General features: G+C 41.7%; 1 protein-coding gene across 3 annotated transcripts in view; it reads left to right on the top strand.

Moving 5' to 3' along the window:
- TOB1 (transducer of ERBB2, 1) overlaps window positions 1–20195 on the top strand; it is a 108868-nt gene that overhangs the window by 13712 nt on the left and 74961 nt on the right. The window contains exon 2 of one of the 3 annotated variants that reach the window (XM_083430091.1): window positions 13776–13894. The exons of the other annotated variants lie outside the window; for them this stretch is intronic. Within the exon in view, the coding sequence (XP_083286217.1) occupies window positions 13776–13894 (119 nt within the window). The remainder of the gene's footprint in view (window positions 1–13775; window positions 13895–20195) is intronic. 3 annotated transcript variants of the gene reach the window in all.

Genomic DNA, 20195 nt, shown 5'->3' with positions numbered 1-20195 from the left:
AGGACTGGAAAGTATACTTAAGCTAAGCATTAGTTATCTAATAACACACCAACCATAGAGGTTGAAAGATCTCCTTCTTTTCAAGGTTTCTAAGGAAAGTTTAGGCAAGTCTCTGCTAGAATTTGATGCTGGAGGTAGATGAGAGCCTCCATAAGGTCAGCTCTTGGCCTAGATAATCCTTTTGGTGCCACTACCTCTGTGATTCGAAACAGCAACAAAAAAATCCTCCGATCTACAAAAGTAGCAACATTATTGAATTGCCCTGCAGTCACCTAGAAATAGCAAGGCTGGCTGCCAAATCTTTGAACTTTCCTTGGTATTTAAAAGGTCAGTTCACCATAGCAACCTTGACACTTCTCCAGTAAAGCCAGAAACATCAACATTTAGTTAAAAGGCAGGGTTTACCCATTACAGAATAATATAGAAGGAGTCTTTTGTTTGCCAGATTTGTCTGCTCCATTTTCCTTGCCTATCTTCCTTTTTAATATCTGATAAGATGGGCCCAGACGTGAATAAACCTTAGCTTTCCTATACTTGCATTCTCCTGTCCCAGGGCCTCACATTACTAATAATAGGTTGAGAAGATGTGTGTGAGTGATTTAGGTTGGAAAAACTGCACAACAATAGAAGGGTTAAATGTCCCTTATCCTACTGCTGTTTGGAAAATTGCCACCTTTCCCCTCCAGTATCTGCATTTAAACAACCTCGGTGGGTGGTCTTGATCCAGTCATGGATCTTCCCCATAGTGTGTAGTCTAGCCCAACACATGAAGAAAATGAGCAGTGTATACTGACGAGTTAAAGTCCCCATCTGTATTTGCTTGACAAAATGGCTTTACAAAGCAAATACATTACTCCCTGAGAAATTAATTGAAACGGCAGTCTTTCCATGCCAGCAAAACAGCGATTTTAATAATTTATAATATATCAACCTGGCCCTGGGCAAGCCGAAGATCTTTAACAATGCCTCAACTTCAGCAATCAGCTAAATTTAGGGGGAGTTGTACTGGTAGCTATCCTAATTATTTTTTAGTAGATTCCTACTACTAGATTTCTGTGATCATAGCCTATAATTTCTGATAGATCGGTGACAAGCTATAAAAATCCCTGACCCATCTTTTCTATCTTGAAAGCCCAAATATTTTGGGTACAGAGAGACTAAAGAAATCTGTTTTCATCATAACTGGAAACAAACTGTCCTCTGGCTGGCTGGCTAATCTAAGCCAGTGTCACGGCAATTCCTATCAGGACTGGAAATATCCCCTTAGGATCTGAGTGATTTAATTCTCTTCTTCCTCTGTCTCATCTGAATTGCACCTGGCAGTGCTTTAAGAATGACGAAACTGGAACATTTTGCTACACAAACCCGTCCTTGTTGAATTATTTTCCCTAGTTCAGGTTAAGGTTGGTTTAAACACCACCATTTCCCCATAGTGTATTAGCTACTAATTTCGTAATTCATAGCAGTTCCATGGTGCCAGAAAACTCCTAGTGATTTTTAAGCAGGTGAACTAACTAGCAGAGAAACTGAGCTCCTATGAATGACACACTGCAAATTTGCCATGGTAAGTACTGAGCACAATCCAAATCAAGTTAGGCATGCATATCTGTCACATTGAGATCAATAGAGTTTAATGGCATTTCCACATGGCAGTTTATTGCAGACTTGCAGTTGCTCATTCGTGCAAGTTCTGCACAGCATCCACACATTGCCCTCATCAAAATGCTATCACATATTAGTTTGCTATTTAATATGGATTTACCATTTCCATGGAAAAATCTAATAAGTTTACATGCCCCCCGCAGCCAGCCAGCAACAGTAAATCAGGATTAAATATTAGTGATATATGGGATAGCATGCTTAACGAGGATGACACTGTAAAAATCTTGCATGAATCCACAATATACTGTCAATACATGTATGATTAATTCATAAGAACATAGGAAGACCCTGTTGGATCAAGCCAATGGCCCATTTAGTCCAGCAGCCTATTCTCACAATGACTGGCCAGATGTCTATGGGAAGCCTGCAAGCAGGACAGCACTCTCCCCTCCTGTGCTTTGCAGCAAGTATTTTTTACTCAGAGTAGACCCATTGAAATTAGTGGACTTAAGTTATTTCATTAATTTCCATCTGTCTACTCTGAGTAAAAGCTAGTTGATCATAACCCACTGTTATTAACAAGTGATAGAAGGTAAAAATAATTCTTTCTTCATGTCTGAATTTTCTTATAATTCTATATTATTCCAGATAATTGCATTTGGATTAATTAATTATGAGTGTGTTATAACAGCAACTAATGCAAACTGGGATAGTTATGTCACCTTTTAAACATACAGGGAAGTTGGTATTTTTACAGTTTCTTCTAATTTTAACTCTTGGATTGAAAGAGTGGTTAAGTGTCTTAAGGAGAAATTTACAAACTTCCTTAGGCAGGGCTAAGGAAAACATTTGAATATCATCCTACTTTGCAGTAAGAGTAACAGCACCCTACTACAAGGTTACTTGGTTTCTCTTCATTCAGAACGTTTGAGTGGCACTTCAAAGGGCAAAATGTTCAAACCATCTTTGACTTGAATGGTTCTATACTTAATAAATGAAAAAAATACAACTATTTTCCTTCCTCCCCACCTACTCCAATCCTTTTTGAAGGATGCTAATAACCTCCATTCTCTCTGGTCCTCAGTACAGCCCTTTATCAAAATCTTTCAAATAACTGAATGATTAACATTGTTGTTGCACTTTTGATATCAGCTGTATAAACAGAATGCTAGAGAATAAGATTAGCAGGTTGCCTGAAAAGCAACTTCATACAAAGGCAGTTACATAACCTAGTAAGTCACATCTCCAACTAACCCTTTTACAGGCCATGAATCCAGATTTATTTCCCGGAGGTTATAGCTTCCATGTATGAGAGTGTTTTTAAAGACATTATGTGACTAGAATCACCCTTGAAGCCTGTTCTCCAATTTTTAGATTATAACCACCCTTCTCTAAAAGACTCTGCTCTTCCTCTGTACTATTAACTTTCAAACATGTATAGTGCACTTATCTGCTTACAGACTATAAATCCATTCACATTAGTAAAGGTTCAGGAGGGGAAAAAGTTCAGCACTAAATCAGTGTATGTCACAAATAGTGGTTCTTGTTCAGCACCATGCATCACCTTTGACTTGAGAGACATGGATGGAATTGCTGTCTTGGCCTCATAGTAATTATACTTGGAAAGCAGCAATAGGTTGCAGCTCATGAAGCCTAGATGGCTGTTTTCGAGGAAAGAAATTTAGCTGACTTTTCATTATTTTGAAGACTCGGTTGTTTAAAGATTTTAGTATCTAGGAGCAACAAGTTTTACTGCCCATTCTGAGGGCTTTCATTGTAGAAATGACCTAAAGCCTATATTTTGCAAACGTATTGGCACAGGGACTATAAAAACTGTCATTAGGAAATGCACATGCAGGGAAAAATCCAAGCTCCTTTTTCATCATTGTCAGGAAGATAAAGGAAGTATAAAAATCAGAACGTTTCTGAAACCTTGAAGGTGAGTGCATGCCTTTAGTCTTCCCATGAGAACAGAAATTATGATTCAGCTTTAAAGAGAGGCATTATGGTAGACTGGCCAAAGCATTAACCTGGGACCTTGGAGGACACGGGTTCTCCCACCATCAGCACTGCTTAGAATCATAGAATGGTTGTTGAAGCTGCTGGAGGCAAAGTTGTCATGTTGGAATAGAATAAAACTATTGTTTACAATTATTATTATTATTATTATTATTATTATTATTATTATTATTATTTTATTAATTAGAGAACCTCTTTTAGACCTTTTTGTGGAAAGAAAAATGAATGAATTTGAGACATTTGGGTCCATAGATTGGGAAAGTATCACTTAACAGAAGGAAAAACAGCTGGATGTCTTTCTAGAGTGAATACTTTGAATAATCTTTTTATATGAAACTGAAAGCGGGTGAATTGGAAGTCAGTTTTATTTATTTAAATTTTTTTCTTCCTTGTTCTCTGCCTTCTTCCTTTCCTTTTCCTTTTTTTGTGTTCTTTATTGTGGGTCACTATTGGGATTATACACACATGAAGGTAATGGACAGTTAGTGAAGGACCTTGTGTTAGAGGCAGGGAAGGGAAGATCTCCCAGCGTGGCAAAGTGGGAGAAGAAAGGAAAGCTCCCAGGTTACAACTTGAGGGTCCACCCAGACACACTTTTGTTTTGGGTCCTCCTCTGCTCTCCTGCGTGTGAAGGGGGCACCCTGTTGCAACAGTTTAATAAAGATCGGGCTTACTAGCTGCTTTGCTTCTCAATATTCTCTGGTTGGCCTCTGTTATTTTCTCCTACTGATGGAGAACCTACAAAGGACTCTATAAGGGCTCATGTATACCCCATAAGGGAATAAGGGCAGATTTTGTTTACAGCACAAGCACTTATCCTATTGAGGGAACGGTCAGATTTGGGGGAATCCAAGTCTGTTAAAGTTCTGTTACTGAATAAAAATAATCGCTCATGGGTAATGACTAAGCCTAAATCCTCAATCATCGCTCACCTTTCCAGTCCCCTGGTATGTGGAGGCTATATAAAATGGAACCTTCCCAGGAGAACTTTCTTGTGTTTGTTTCACACACTATAGGGAGGCAAATCCAAGGTTGCCATTGCATGTACACTCAACTAGAAGCTGTAACCAGTCCTGGATCCTCAAATAAGTGTGCCCATAGCTGCTCAAGACACCTCTTTGCAAGTATGTGTGTGTGTCATGCTTTATGTTTTTAGGACCACATTTGAAACAGCTAGAAAGAAAATGTAATGGACAAAGCAGCCTTGCATGTCATCAAATTTCAAAAGTGCATTGTCCGTCCCCCACCCCATTTTTTTTTGTACATTTGCAACTGAAATGTAGTGGGGTAGAAGCTTTTGTACAGTGATACCATTAGCAGGGCCAGGCTAATACATTTTCATGTCTGAGGCAAAGAACAAGATGGTTCCCCTCATTCTTTGAACAAGCAGTACTTTGGCACTGGTGATGGGAAAGCATTCTTCACTGCTCTTGAGGGCAGCAGGAAAGCGAAGTGGGGATGTGTAGGCCATGTGGGACACACAGCTCTGTCCATGACCAGAGAAGAATGCCTATGGGGGCTCAGGAGGAAAGGCTGGGTGGCTGCCACTCCTACCCACCAGCATCTGCCACTTGAGGTGTTTGCTTCACTCAGTCTAACAGTAGAGCCATCCCTGCGCATGAAAGCCATATTTTTAAAGGAGTTGCACACATACAATACAATAGGCATAGCTATTTTTTGTTGTTGTTGTCCTAACGCTTCACAACAGATTTCCTCTGTAAGGGAGCTCTGTGCAAATACTGCCGTCCAATACAAACTGTACAGCAGTTCCACAGTTAGTTGTTTCTCTTAGAACCTCTGTTCAGGAAACTGTAATTTCCCCCACAACCTTTTTATGAAGACTCAAACGTATTCTACATTATTTGGATGAACTATATTCTGCTGTAGCAGATTTTTTAAAAAACAAAACAAAACAAAACAAAAGTCAGAGTCCATTAATTTAGGTTTACTGTTTTTGCAGTCCAGTTCTCTCATTCATTTTCCACATATTTATGAACCCCATTTTGATGGGTGTGCCAATTTTTCACTCTGCTGGAGTGAAATTAATGATTTAAGTGTGTCTAATTCCCCAATTTTTCACAATAGTGGAGGTTGAGTTACACTGTTGTGTAAGTGTTACGCATTGGGACTGCCTTACTCTACAAGGCAGATTGAAATCTTATAAATTAACCAAATGTTGGTTGTGTACATTTGTAGATGTATGATGCACATGCAGAGGAGAAAAACACATGCAGACCAGACCTTTTAAATGTTGGAAATGTATATTGGCATCTCACTCTGCACAGTTGTTCTCTTACATGATTCCAAATCCGGTGTAATTTATTTTACCTCTGCCTAAAAACGTGTGCTGCGCTGGTGCCGGCTCACCAGAGCAGCTTCGTCACGCTAGCCACGTGACCCAGAAGTGTCTCCGGACAGCGCTGGCCCCTGGCCTCTTAAGTGAGATGGGCGCACAACCCTAGAGTTGGACACGACTGGCCCGTACGGGCAGGGGTACCTTTACCTTTACCTTTAAAAACACCTTATGGGTAGAATTCAACGTAGCACTAAGTTGGGGTATACATGCAGAGAACGAGGTCTGCTTGCACAACAGGACTTCCCCCTCTGTCCTCCCTCTATGTGACCCCTAAATCTGGGGGGAGGACAGGGGAGGAAGTTCCATTGCACAAGCAGACCTTGTTCCATGCAAGCAACAATTTAGCTTAATCCCATCCGAAATCCATATAATTTATCTGTGAATTTACCTCTGAGGAACTAAAAAATAATACTTGTGTTTATATGTGAGAATTCCAATGTAATGTTTCCTAGTAATAACTTTATACTGAGTCAGAAAATTGGTCCATTGACCTCAATATCATCTGTACCAACTTGAAGCAGCTCTCCATTATTTCAGACAAGTCTTTCTCAACCCTACCTGGAAATGTGATTAAGTGTGATATAGTGGTTAGAATGTTGGACTAGGGCCTTGGAGACTAGGGTTCCCCATTCATCTATGAAGCTCACTGAGTGAATTTGGACTAGTCAACTGCTCTCAGCCTAACGTCACAGACTTGTTGAAAGGATGTGGGAGACTCATATATGCCACCTTGAGGTCCTTAGAGGAAAGGTGGGATATAAATTTAATAATGAATAATATAAAAGAAACGAAGGGCATTTTGTTTGCAAAGCATGTGTTCTAACCTCTGAGCTTCAACCCTTCCCCTAGTAATGTGCTGTAATCTGGAGCATTTTTAGATCCTGAGCATAAGAACTTGTTCACACTCTGGGTGGAACTTTCAAGAAGAGCTCCTTGAGTTGTGCTGCAGTGGAGGATCTTCAAAGTTGTTCCAAATGTTGTGGGCATGTTATCAGGCAGTGGGAAGTGCTGCTTTTAGAAGCCTTGTGTTGTGTATGGAGCATTGCACACCATAATTAGAGCCAAGGCTCTTCGTGGTCAAGTTGATATTCCAAATTATTCTGCATGTGTTTTTCAGGTTTACTTGCCATCATTTTTGTGGAATGCTTTGAGCAGAAAATGTTGGACACATACATTCATTGTTTTAGTGAGAGCGAAATCTGGAGTGCTTCACACATATTTGAAAACATATTTCTGGACTGCTGCTCACTTTGTGATTCAATTTAGAGTTCCAAATCCGTTATAGCTTTTGGCTTTGCTGGCCCACAGTACTCTCAACAACACAAATGCTGAACCACAAGCTGCAACTCCTTATGCAAATGAATTTTGCTTTCAGCCTCCAGATCTAAAACTGATTGGCATCTTTTCTGTCAGAAATAAATTTTCACCTAGGTCAGGTTTGCCTTTCCTCATATAAATCAGGACCTGATTTAGGCTGGTGATCATGATGGGTCTGGAGGATCCTGATCTAAAGCAGGGAATTGGACCAGATAGGCTTCAGGATTGACATAATACTACACTTCTATAATTTGAGACCCCTATAATTAGTGAGGCCCAGCATTTTATAACCTTACAAACGAGTTTGGAATTTAAGAAGTTCTGCTCACTACTGAGTGGCAAATGTGGAAACTAAAATTAGGCAGATGTTGTGATGTATGGCACCAAATACATCACAAACAGGCTGCTAATGGGTTCCTTTAATTTAATGGCTTTAGCAATCTATTCTGACATCTGATATGATAGTCCAGAAAGCAATAGGACAAGAAGTGGCTACATCCTTGGGGGTCCATCTGCTTTTCCATTCTCACTTACAGGACAAGCAATGGTGCATACAGGCAAACCATGCAGAGATGTGCTATCAGTTTGGTTCACCCCATTTGAGGGCAAGTGATCCTGCTCCAATAACCTGGTACAATTTGTTTTGTGGTCATGAATCTCTGAAAGCTGAAGTTCCCACATTGTAGGTGCAGAACCTATGTCTATCTTTGCAGATTGTGAACCTATTGCACTTATCGGTGGGAGTTGGAGTCCAACAACATCTGGAGGACCACAGATCCCCCACCCCTGTAGCTGAGCTTAATCCAATTAAGTTTGCACTGCTGCCTCTTCCTGCACTTGATACTAGGATTGTGACTAAATGCAGACTTTGTGGCTGCAGCATCAAGCCAGGTTTTCCACATACGTCACATCCTTTGCTTAGCATCCAACGTGATGAAAAGTTCTGGAGAACTCAAAAGCTTGCTCCTCCTTTTGTGACATCTTTGTTGATACTAATAGATATATTGCCACCTAAAACTTTGGGCATTTTCCCAGTGGACCAACATGGCTTCTTTTGCTTTTTGTGCAGCCAGGAGTGAGCAACGTAATAATAATAATTAATAATTTTTTTTACAAAGCTTCAAGGATGCTGTGGCAGCTCCATGTGACATCATTGGTTTATTCCTATCACATTCTTCCTAGCAGCTTACACACTTTAAAAGCTTAAAGACGTATCATATGATTTGTGCCACAAATACATAGCCACAAGTTAGGATTCTACTCAGATATATTTAGTTCTATAAAGAGATTCTACCAGCACCCTTAACTGGCCCCTAGTTCCATACAGACTTTTTGACATGGCAAGGACAATTCTGCAGTACTGTCTGAAGCAACAGTTTTCTCCAGGAATGAGTTACCATTCGCTAGTGGTCTAAGATTAAGGGAGTTGGGAGTCCCATAATGTCTCTGGAGGGTCACAGGTTAGCCCTCCTGTACTCCTGAATAAATGAAGGATAACAGGTTAAATATCTGTGTGAATTCTGGGATGATTTCCACTTCAGGGAATGGCAACCAATAAGTGGATCCCAAACGAAGGCATTAGTGAGTGCCCAGCAAAAAGAATATGATAGTGAGTGCCCAGCAAAAAGAATAGAATAATGCCCAGCAAAAAGAATAGGAACCAGTGTTCTAGAACACTTTCTAATTACAGAAATCCCTGCCTGCTTTTAAGTTTGCCAAGCACCAACAATATAAGCACCAACAATATACCGTATTTTTCCATGTATAAGACGATGCTTTTTGCTAAAAAAAAAAGAAGTAAAAAATTGGGGGGGTTGTCTTATACATGGATGGTGAATGCACAGGGGGTTGGGCTCTGACTCTGGCATGGGCAGCTAGGCTCAGGTTTGGGCTTGGGCTCTTGAAATATGGCAACCCTAACACTGGCAACCACTGGCAACCCTATTTTAAAATATTGATTTCTTAATTTGGGGTTCAAAAAAAATAGGAGTCGTCTTAACATGGGGGTTTCCTATACACAGAAAAATACGATATTATGTCCTCTACCCCTGCCAGCTTTGTCCCCTGTTGTTGCTAATGAACAACAGAAAGGGGGTGACATTGGTTCTCCTTACACCCCACCACCTCCACACAGTGGCTCATTGTGTGGTGGGTGGGACTCACCTGTTCTAACAGGCCTATTTTACTATCTGTTGCCTTTCCTCTGCAGGAGAAAAGCCCTCTGATAGAGTGTCTGGCTCTTCTGCTCTCAGTATCAAAGGGGTTAAAACATCATGATGAATCACAAATGGGAGGGGGCAGGAAGGTGGGGAGGAGGAAATGCTGGCTTTGGAATTCTGTCTGGAGCCACTACCTATGCTTGACATCAGTATATTTGGGGTCAAGCTATGGCTGTTCTATTTTGAGCCCTGGAATGCCAGGACTGCTGGGTATTCTGTCTGCAGCAGTCATTAGAACCATGTGAGTTTTCTGTCGCTAGGCATAATGCCTGCTGCATGGGCTTAGATGCTCAAGATGGTACGTCTGTGCTGTAGTATTAGTGCAGCATAATAACATCTCTTTGCTAGCGTTGTGCTTGGGGTGGGGTTATCTTTCTGTTCTCCCCGCCACACACATATACACTGGTCTCTTCTGCAGTTTATTTTCAGCTTCCTTGTTCTTTTGCCCTAAGCTTCTCTTTGCACCAGGTGGTCAAGCAGCTGGTGAAATATTTTTATATCTCTATAAAGTGAAATGAGATTGGGAAAAGGGGTGTGAGTGAGTGTGGCAGTAGTGAATGAGCAGCTGAATGCATGGTAGTGGAACAGATTGCTCAAAAGCAGTTGACTCTCAGACCTCATATTCAAGGCATACAATTGGCAGCTATTAAGAATTGCAGAACAGGTTGCGCTGTGGAGTTCTGCAGTTGGAATAAATTATTATGAACTGGGCCCACTTGCTTGAGTGCATCCCACCCCAGAGGAAGCACTGGAGCAAAGGTCAAGCATGTTTTCTCTGGTTTGATGTTTGCTCCAATTGATCACTAAAGAGCGGATTCCCCCTTGGGAAAATGGTGGGGCAAGGGCAAAAGCACTCAGATCCATATCTAGAAAGCACGGGAAAACCACTCAGACCCATGCTTCCTAGGCATGAGGCAAGTAGAAGTGCGGACCAGCCCCTAGTTACCAAGGAAGTAATCCAACCTCCCACTTTTGGGCTTTGTTAGTGCCTGTCTCACCTGAGAAGACCTTACCTGTTGGTGCCAGCAAAAGCCTGCATGTCTGAAGGCCAGGCTAGTGATAAACAAGAGCAGTACATGTGGATGGCTGGAGCTGTCCTCTGCCCAGTGGAGTCCTTCTGCTTATCTGGATGAGGTGGGGCGCCAGTACTCTTATTAATGCAATCGCACAGTCCCAGCTTTACTGCTGCCCCACCCTCTTCAGGTAGTAGCATTATTATGGTGGGGAGGGGGTGTCGCCTGTGTCCTATGGTCCAAGGCCCCCAAAGCTGTCCATTCTCATGAGAAAAGGAATTGAGGCTAAATTGCAGATCCTGCTTATGGGTGTTTATGCAGACTCCTCCCCCCCCGCTTTGCATCTATGCATGTTGTACAGATGCTCTTAGATTTTGTGAGATTCACTGGAGCCAATGAGTAGGCGGTGTTAAAACAGAGCAAGCAACATACCCTATGTGAGATGCTCTCTCAAAAGAGTCTCATAGTTCCAGGCATTTCCTGTGCATTGTCAGGAGGAACCAAATGGATGTGGTTGCTGACTGGCAGCAAGAAGAAAGGTTAATCATCACCACCATCATCATCAGAATCAGAGACATTGAGGTACCAGGGACAGAGGGAGCTAGTATTGGCAGGATTTATAGGCCTTAAAACATAGGCAAGTATGCAGGTTAGGCCTCAGGCCTATTCAGAGCTCAGGGAAGAATGTAGATTAAGGGATACAACAGGGGCACTACAGGGAGCAGCATCTGAAGGGTTTTTGTTGCTCGTTTATAATTAGTATACATGCATCATACTATACTACCATGTCTGGCAATAAGTATAAATTAAGCTGAAAAGTCATGTAAGCAAATACTATTTCTTGCCCATTTATAAATCCAGTCAACAGCTTTGTTGTGTCACATACAACTGCAGGGCACTGCACAGCCCTAGCAATATGCCATGTGTTGCTCCCAGGGCTTCTAGGACCTTCTGCCATGCTTCTTCCAGGGTTGCTGATGTGGCCATGGTCTTTGTGGCACCTGTTCTGTCTGCCAGTTATTTTCAAGGACATTTGTATGTGACTTACATTTTTATATGGACATTTTTAAGAGCTATGGTTTATAACACTGAGATTTGTTTAGTTCATATGTGACCGCTGATGGAAACTGCTCTCCATTGTACGTGTGACTACTTCTCACCAATGTTATTGTGAGTAACTGAAAACCTCGTTCATGAGATGAGTAAAACTAAATTCTTGGTTACATGTTTGGTACACAACTGGGGGGGGGGGTATAATCTGAGCTTCAGTACTTAGGAACAGCATAGAAAATTGCTGGGCAGTAAAATCCGCATGTGTCATATACTGCTAGCAAGTAGAAAATGTTGAATCTCTAGATTTACCGGTAAATGGTTATTCTAAAAAGAAGGTTGCTTGTATAAGCTGCTGGAAAATGTTAATTGGCAAGGAAAAATTATGTTAAGTAAAGTACTCTGGGGGCTATTCAGAACCATAAAATAAGATAAGGGAAACAGTGAGTGTTGATGTACCACATTCTTTAAAGGCCACTTAACCAGGCTTGTCAGTGACTTCCTATGTGCTAATTATAGCATGGAAATACATTCAGGCCGGCATATGACATATGCAATTACCTTGGGAATTTGGCAGAGATTTAACCTAGAAACAAATCTCCAAACAATTAATACAGGATACTTAGAATGGTGATGGATGGAACCCATGATCAATGGGAAAAGCAGATGGAACAACAGTCACAGGAGGAGGAGGAGGAGGGAGAGATGAGAGAAGAGCCTAAAATCTTGTTGGAATGTGAAGAGAGTGTAGCTGACAGTAACATGAAAGAGCCAGGAAAACAGGCTGACGTGTACAACCCTGATGATCTCTCTAGTACAGTATGTTCTAATCACACTGAAGGGAAAGGGAAGCCTGGTCACAATTTTAAACACGAAATCCTTTCTTCAGTTTCAAGGGCAGGCTTGGCTTCCCTTCCCTCCTCCCTCCTTTCAACTCCACCTCCCTTTTTTAAATCAACCGTGATGCTGTGGACTGATCGTATTAAATTTAGTGCCATATTTTTATGACCCAACTGTGCACTTTGCTGCTGGCTGTTGTTATAAATAGTAAAATTGCTCTTGCCTAATGGTGCAGAAGGCAACTTGGTCCTTCAGTGGGTTCAGAAAGCTCGGAGTAGTTCTCATTGCATCAACAACATCCTTATAGTTGGTTTTCAACATTTCGTTTGGCTTTCTTAGGTAACAGAGGAAGTGGCTGAGATTATCGATCTATCTAGCTTAGTATTGCCTACTCTGTTTGGCAGGTGGCCCTCCGAGGTCTCCCCTTCACCTGATCCTGATGAAAGGGCTTCCAGATTGTCCCTATTGCACAAGTTGGATTAAATCTCAAACCAGTAAATTCAGTTTGTGCAACTGAAATGGATTTGGTGCTCTTGCTGAACAAACCCACTTCCCCCAAATATTTACTGTTATGTAAAGTAACAGCAAAATGCATTGGGATAAAATGCTTGATGCAATGTTGTATTAATTATCCAGAAACCAGAACAGAATGAATGCTTAATAAACAGGTTGTCTGGAAATAACCTGGGATCCCCCTTTAACAGGAATTACAGTATTAGGGGCTGAACTTGACATATTCTGCAGACAAAGAGTGTAACCAACTAAGCCCTATTCAGAGTAGACCCATTTAAGCTAATGGGCCTAAGTTAATCATGTTCATTAACTTCAATCTGTCTACTCTGAGTAGGACTAGCACTGGCTACAACTGAAAGCATGTGCTCTACCACTGAGCTATAGCTACTTATGGAGAGTATTGCAATGTTTCTTAGCTCATAACAGACCAACATAGGCAAGTGTTTGGACAGTGCAATAGAATATGTTCAGTTTGAAGAAGAAAGAAGTGCTGAGGCTTGCTGCATCTCTGGGTATATGCTCACAGTTATGTTCAACTTGTTGCTCAAATATTTTGAATACAGCAAAAGTCACCAATGATCTTCCAAAGGAAGCCAAAACTCAGACAATGCTGATGCCCTTGAAACTTTTAACCACTCTGGGATGTGAGGAACACATTACAATATAAAAGTAGCATAAGTCCACAAAAACAGAGCCGTATGAAACCTTGCACAGCTTCCTTCACTTTAAAGTTTTAACTTGTTGAATGTTCTTTTTGAGTGTTCAAAGCACTTCACAGACATTCTCAGTAGTACTTAAAAGAAGTACTTATGGTAAGTCAATATGGTTATCTCCCCCAAATTGCAGAAGCTGGGGGAACAGTGGCTTGTCTGAGGCCACCTGCTGGTGAGAGAAGCAGATTAAAGTCTGTGGGGAGGAAGCAGATTAACGCCAGTGTTTGTGACGACTTTCCTGCGCTCTCAGAGGTTGGTTAGTGGCTTTCCTGTTGGAATGTGACATTTAATGCTGTTTTAAACGATACTTTTAAGTCTGGTTTTTATTGTACAACACTTGGAGTATGTAGATAGAAAATAATTTTATAAATACAGTAATAATACTAATAACTATATTATTATTGATCCTGCCCTACTTGGGCTGTAGCTCTCCCTGCTCCTAGTCCTCTATGTATTATTATTATTATTATTTACTTACTTATAAGACACATAACATTTTCTAAGTGCTGTAGAGTCATAAAACTAAGACAGTCCTGGCCTGTAGGCTCACAGTCTAATAGATGGTCTTGTTACATATCACAAAAATGGCTTTGGAGCATCCTAACCTAAAATCTTCCAAGGTTGATTTGTATCATGTGCAAGCTCAACAATGTGACCTGAGATGTGACTGTGTGGGCAGTGAAGTTATTCGGCAACATTGGCCTAGGGTGTTCCAGAGATGACGTTCGTACCAGGCATCGTTGCTTCACTTAGTGAAGTCAAATGCCAGTTCAGGGGCATTTCTAGAAGTAGGAAGACTTTGTCTGTGATTGCATTGGATACCCATGACTTCCAGAAAGCTTCCCTTCTCCCCATCCTGGAGAGTGGAGATCCTGTAAAGAAAAAAAGGAAGTGGATCTCTGCAGACCTCTGCTAGCCTTTTATTTTTTATTTTTTTCTCCGTTCACTACATGTCATTCCCACATGATTTTAAGACAGATTTCTAGTGCTGTGAGAATGTGCAGTTTCTTCCAACATGTCAGACTGCTAGCAGGCTTCATATTAGCTTCCTAGGGCTCAGTTTCCCTGTTTCAGAGAATCTTGTTCTAAGGCAAGATTCTTCAGTTGTGCCCCTGCTTTGCTGTAGCTATCAGAACTAGCCTTATTTTGCATGTTGCTTTATAGGGAGGCATATGATGTTCATGTCAGGGCTTGCTATAAAGTCAGCTGTGGCTTCTTGGATTACATAGGATGATATATAAAGTCCACAACCGTATTCCCTCATCGTTACCATCTCCAGCAGCTGCACTAGGTCTCACTGAGGAGCATGCATGACACAACACACAGATCAAGATGGCAGAACAGATTATGGAAACATTTGTTATTTTCAACTACATAGAGAGTAATGAGACTGAACAGCTTTGCAAAGAGCTCCAGCTATTAATTACAAGTGTTCCAACAGGAATGCTGCCCTGGTTATAGGTTAGCCTTTTGATTATGGACTTTTAAATAATGTTTATTCTTTAAATTTAAGGGGTAGCATTGAATAATGGAGAGTAATTAATGGGTATCTCAATCTATGTGAATGTTTAATGAAGAAAAGATAGTATTAAATTAAAAATACAAATTATTACCTGAAAAGGAATCTAATACACTCTGCCTGAATTTAAAAAATGCACATCTGGGGTTGTGGGGAAACTGTTCTCTGTAAGACCAGCATCAAATATCTGCAAAGCTGGAAATCTGCAAGCTCCCATATACCAAAAGTGGGGCCCCTGCAGACCCCAAATATTTTTTTAAGTATGCATGCATGGAAACTATGGTGAAGAGAGGGGTCTGGTCCCATCTGGGTATTTGGTGGTCTCAGCCCCACATAGTTTGAATAGCTGGCAGGCTGCTTTCAAGACCGGGTGGTTTCTCCGAGTCTCCTGGTGGCAGGACTTGCAGAGCCAAGCCAACAACTGCAACAGCTCCTGGCTTAATTCCGCCTGGGGACCAGGGTGGAGATCAGGAGAACCTGAACCCTAAGCCTATCCTTCATGCTAGGATCTTATTGCTCTTGATAATGGCCATTGTGACATGCAGGGCAGGACATGCAGATAAGCTTAGGTAGAGACTCCTACAACCCAGCAGCTCCAAGAGCAGCCTCTCTGCTCATTTTCCCACAGGAGCAATATTATGCAGGAGCCTCAGGTCAGGCTGTGTGTGTGTGTGTGTGTGTGCGCACACGCACGTGCATGTGTGTATGAAAAAGAGAGAGAGATTGAGACAGAGAGTAAGATTTGAAGGAGCACTGCAAGAACTGCAAAAGCTTGGCAGCACTGCCAGTCCTAGCCCTCTGTAATTAATGCTTGTTTATTTAATTTGCCATATTTAGTAACCACACTTTCAGTTATTGAGGCAACTCAAAAGGCGGTCATGGTTGCATGTTGTGAAAGTCCTCTCAGGTATTCAACATGAAGGCTGACACTAGGCATTACTATTCTGATGCCATGAAAGACACTTGGTTATTTTGATGCATTTTGGAAACCTGGTATATGCACAGCGGTTCTTACTGCCCATTCTATGTGTGGGTAGTGTTCAAGTGTGGCTCTAAGGCAAGGGTGGGCAGACTTCAGGACTGCGGGATCCACTTTGTTCTGTACTAGAACAATGAGATCCACCAGATGGTAACTGGTGCAAAGACATACATTTACAAATAGAGAATCCTCAGCCTAAGAATGTTGTTTTGAGTACTGGAACACATGATTTCCCTCCCCCAACCCCACTTTCTTTGGGCAATATAATGTAAAAGGGGACTTTTGCTGCTATTGTTGGTGAGCAATTGGGAATCCAAAATCCTTGCCAATACACTTAAAATCAGCCAGAGATCTCTCTTCAGATCCCAGTCTACCTTCTGCCCTCCCCTGTTTTAAGCCAATGCTTCTCAATTTATTTGATGTGGTGGACCAGCATTCCCACCCCTAATGTGCCAGGGACCAATACCATATTTGGTCCCTAAAGTGTCTTACCTGATCTGGGCTGTGTGGGACCTACTGTGGACCAGCAGGCGATGGCTTGTAGACCAGCACAGTTGGGTGGACCACCACTTTTAGTAGCACTGTTCTAAGCCACGGAACATTCCTGATGATATGACACCAGTCTACTAAAATTACCAGTTATTCTTCCTGGAGAATAAACTGAAAAGGGAGAGTTCTATTGGTTGAAATCCATTTAAATCCATTTAAAATTAGTGGTGATGTTAAGCCGTGAAAGTCAATTAAGTACAGTTGTTCCATTTGTTTCAGTGATACTTTATCCAGGAATAAATGTGAAGCTGTTGTCTTTAACAGAACAGACTTCTTCCTGTTTGCTTGGAAGTCCCATTTTGTCAAAAAGAGCTTACTTTCCCTAGTATGTGTGTTTAGTTAGGACTGAAGCCCAAGGGTTAATGTTCACAACCAGCATCTCTACCTGTTGCTGGCAGTACCACTTTATCCTTTAGGTAAGTAAGGCTCAGATGTTCAAATGACAAATAACTCTCTCTGCACTTACAATGACCACACACTGAGAGGGGCTGTTGTAATTGTTAGAGCCCTGCTGTTGAGAGAAATTCGCCTCTGATCAGCGGCTTCAGCCTTTCCCTTCCTCAGCGCTGCCCACTCTACTACTGAGTGGTACAGCCAACAGCCTTTCCTGTCAATAGGAAGGAAGGGAAGACACCGACCTACCAAAATGAAACATAACTTATTTTCTGCAATAAGCCTGTTAATGTTAAAATAGGCATATGTACAGGGGAGAAGGAATTTATCTTTGCTTGTATGTTGATTATGCGGGCAGTCAGTTGGGGTTATAGCTAGATCTTGGAGACAGGGGCAGGTGGGCTGAGACACAATGCCTGTGCATGGCATTGGGATGTTGGGATAGGGGAATCTGGGATAGGGGATAGGTGTCTGGGTGAGTGTATTTGTACCCCAGAGTAATCGGGTATTATTATTTTTTTAGGCGTATATAGTTAGGGGTTCTGGTTCTGGCTTCCGCGCCGCCGGTGCACAATTTCTGTTCTCATCCTGAAGCAAAGTTCTTAACCTGAAGCACTATTTCTGGATTAGCGGAGTCTGTAACCTGAAGCGTATGCAACCTGAAGCGTATGTAACCCGAGGTACCACTGTTTTTTAAACCTAGAATTTTCAGGGAAAAAATTATACATATCGAAATCTTTGTAAGGCTGCTGCAGGCAGACATTTCATGAGTTGCTAACATCTTGCCTGTGCCTTTAGGGAGAAAGCCAAAAATAGTAATAATAATATAAAAGTTCTAACAAAAAAAACCAGAAAGTGCTACCATCTTCTCAAAAACCTATTTCTGGTTAATTCTCTTGGGGGTATGAGTTACATAACATTTAGAGAAAATAAGACCACACTCCCTGTCCGTCATTCTGCAGCCTTCTTGAGAGAAGGTTGGGGGAAGGGAGAAGATCAAAACAACAGCCACTGCCACGCCTCTGCAACTTAAAAAGGTTTATTTTGGGTTGAGACATCTGGTTGTTCTAGTTTAAGGCAGCATTTTAGCTTTTGGTTGCAACAAATAGCACAGATGGCTATGCTGATATGCCTACCGTATAACTGAATAGGGTCCTGTACCTTGCACCCCAAATATCTAATTACTGCATGCTGCCTTGTAGACTTGGTTGCTTTTTATGAGTCTCAACAAAAGTGGATATTGTGAGCCCTTCTTGTTGCCAAGGGACTTGTACTTCAAGGTACCCTTGCTATATTTGAACATATTTTTAAATACACACCAATTTCATATAGATACCTATTTGAACATCTGAAGGGCTTATATTGACATATGCTTAATTTTATATGAAAATACTGGTGGCTGTTGTATTTGCAAAGTAAACTGACAGCATGAATTATTGTTATATGTTTTTCTTTATGTCCTTTAAAAAATAATCTATCCTTTTCCCATATACACATAAACTTTTTACAGTATGCTTCTCTGATTACTCCTGGCAGAATGAAAGCCCATGGCCTCTGCATTTTATGTATTGGATAGAACATCAAGGAAGAAGAGAAATTCTACCTTCTGACAAAGGCAAAGGGATGTTCTAGTCTCACAGACCAAACCAGCAGGTCCTACTTTGGCCTGAGAAGCTGTTTCCCCCCTGCCATGCCTCCTGCCACTTACCTGATGTCATATGATATCAGGTATTTATCAGGTGAAGCTGTGACTGCAAAGGAACCACCAGAAACCTTTCGGTGCCCTCCCAATTGCACCTTTCAAAGCGTGGCTTGCATTTGGTGCTCAACACTGCCGGGTTAGATCCATTCAGGAGCTCCGAAATGGATCCAATGTCTGTTGAAAGCATGAGGAGCTCTGGAATAGATAGTGCAACTTGTATTCACCACCAAATGTAAGGTTCCTGATTGTTCCTTTTCAGAACTGTTTCAGTTAGTGCTGGATGCAGGGCTTTTTTTCAGCAGAATTCAGTTCCAGCACCTCTCAGGTGCGTGCCATTGCCATTATAAGAGAACAATGAGGCGTTCATGGTGAATTCTGGCACCTCTTTTTCTAGAAAAACAGCATTGGCTGGATGCAAGCCTCACTGCTTTCTGCAGTTCTAGTTAAAGGTAGGTAGTCGTGTTGATCTGCCGTAGTCGAAACAAAATTAAAAAATTCCTTCCAATAGCACCTTAGAGACCAACTAAGTTTGTTATTGGTATGAGCTTTCGTGTGCATGCACACTTCTTCAGATACACTGAAACAGGTGCTACTGGAAGGAATTTTGCTTTCTGCAGTGGCGGTGGGGGTGTCAGCTGGGATCTCGAGTGGCTGGCAACAATTGAATCTGGCCTGCTAGTTAGAAGGGATTTCCCACTCCTGTTCTAACATCCAAAATGGTATCTTTGTTTTTATTTCCTTGTTCTGCTTGAGCTAGGTGATGTGCAGAATTCTGCCATATCTCAACAGGAATTTTGTTCCACAGGAAAGGGCAGCCACACTGAAAGCCCTGCTCCAAGTTGCTGTAAAATGGGCTTCTGAAATCTTGGAACTTTCATGAAAAGCTCTCCTGCAGACCACAATGACCTACTGGGTACATAAAATATAAGGCAGTCTCTCAGTTCACCAGGTCCTGAGCTATATAGGGCCTTATAGGTTAGTGCCAACGTCTTGAACTTGACCCGGTAGTAGATTAACAGTCAGTGCAAGTCCCACAAGTAAGGTGTTGGCAGTAGTTTGCCCTCACAAGCATGTGCCTTCCACCTCTCTTTAAGTTCTTGCTCCTGTTTGAGTACCAAAGTTAAGTCTTCATTTTCTGGTATTAAGAACCTTCAATCTCATTTGTTTCTCTGATTATTAGAACAATTATGTCAGTGATGTCACAAGCCCTATCCAGAGCAGCAGCCTGGACTTTGACTCCCATGCATATGAGGAAGATCCACCAGACCACAACCATCAGAAGCTGTGGTACTAGAAACTATCTCAGGCCGCAGCCTCATGACCTGGCCTCAGCCTCAGGGGTTCTTTGGTCATGGACTCCTAGAATCATAGAATCATAGAATCATAGAGTTGGAAGAGACCACAAGGGTCA

Source organism: Podarcis tiliguerta (genome assembly GCF_965153285.1).
Source record: "Podarcis tiliguerta genome assembly, chromosome: 2".
Classification (NCBI taxonomy): Eukaryota; Metazoa; Chordata; class Lepidosauria; order Squamata; family Lacertidae; genus Podarcis; species Podarcis tiliguerta.
The sequence above is the reverse complement of the archived record's forward strand: the minus strand, read 5'-3'. Positions and strand labels throughout refer to the sequence as shown.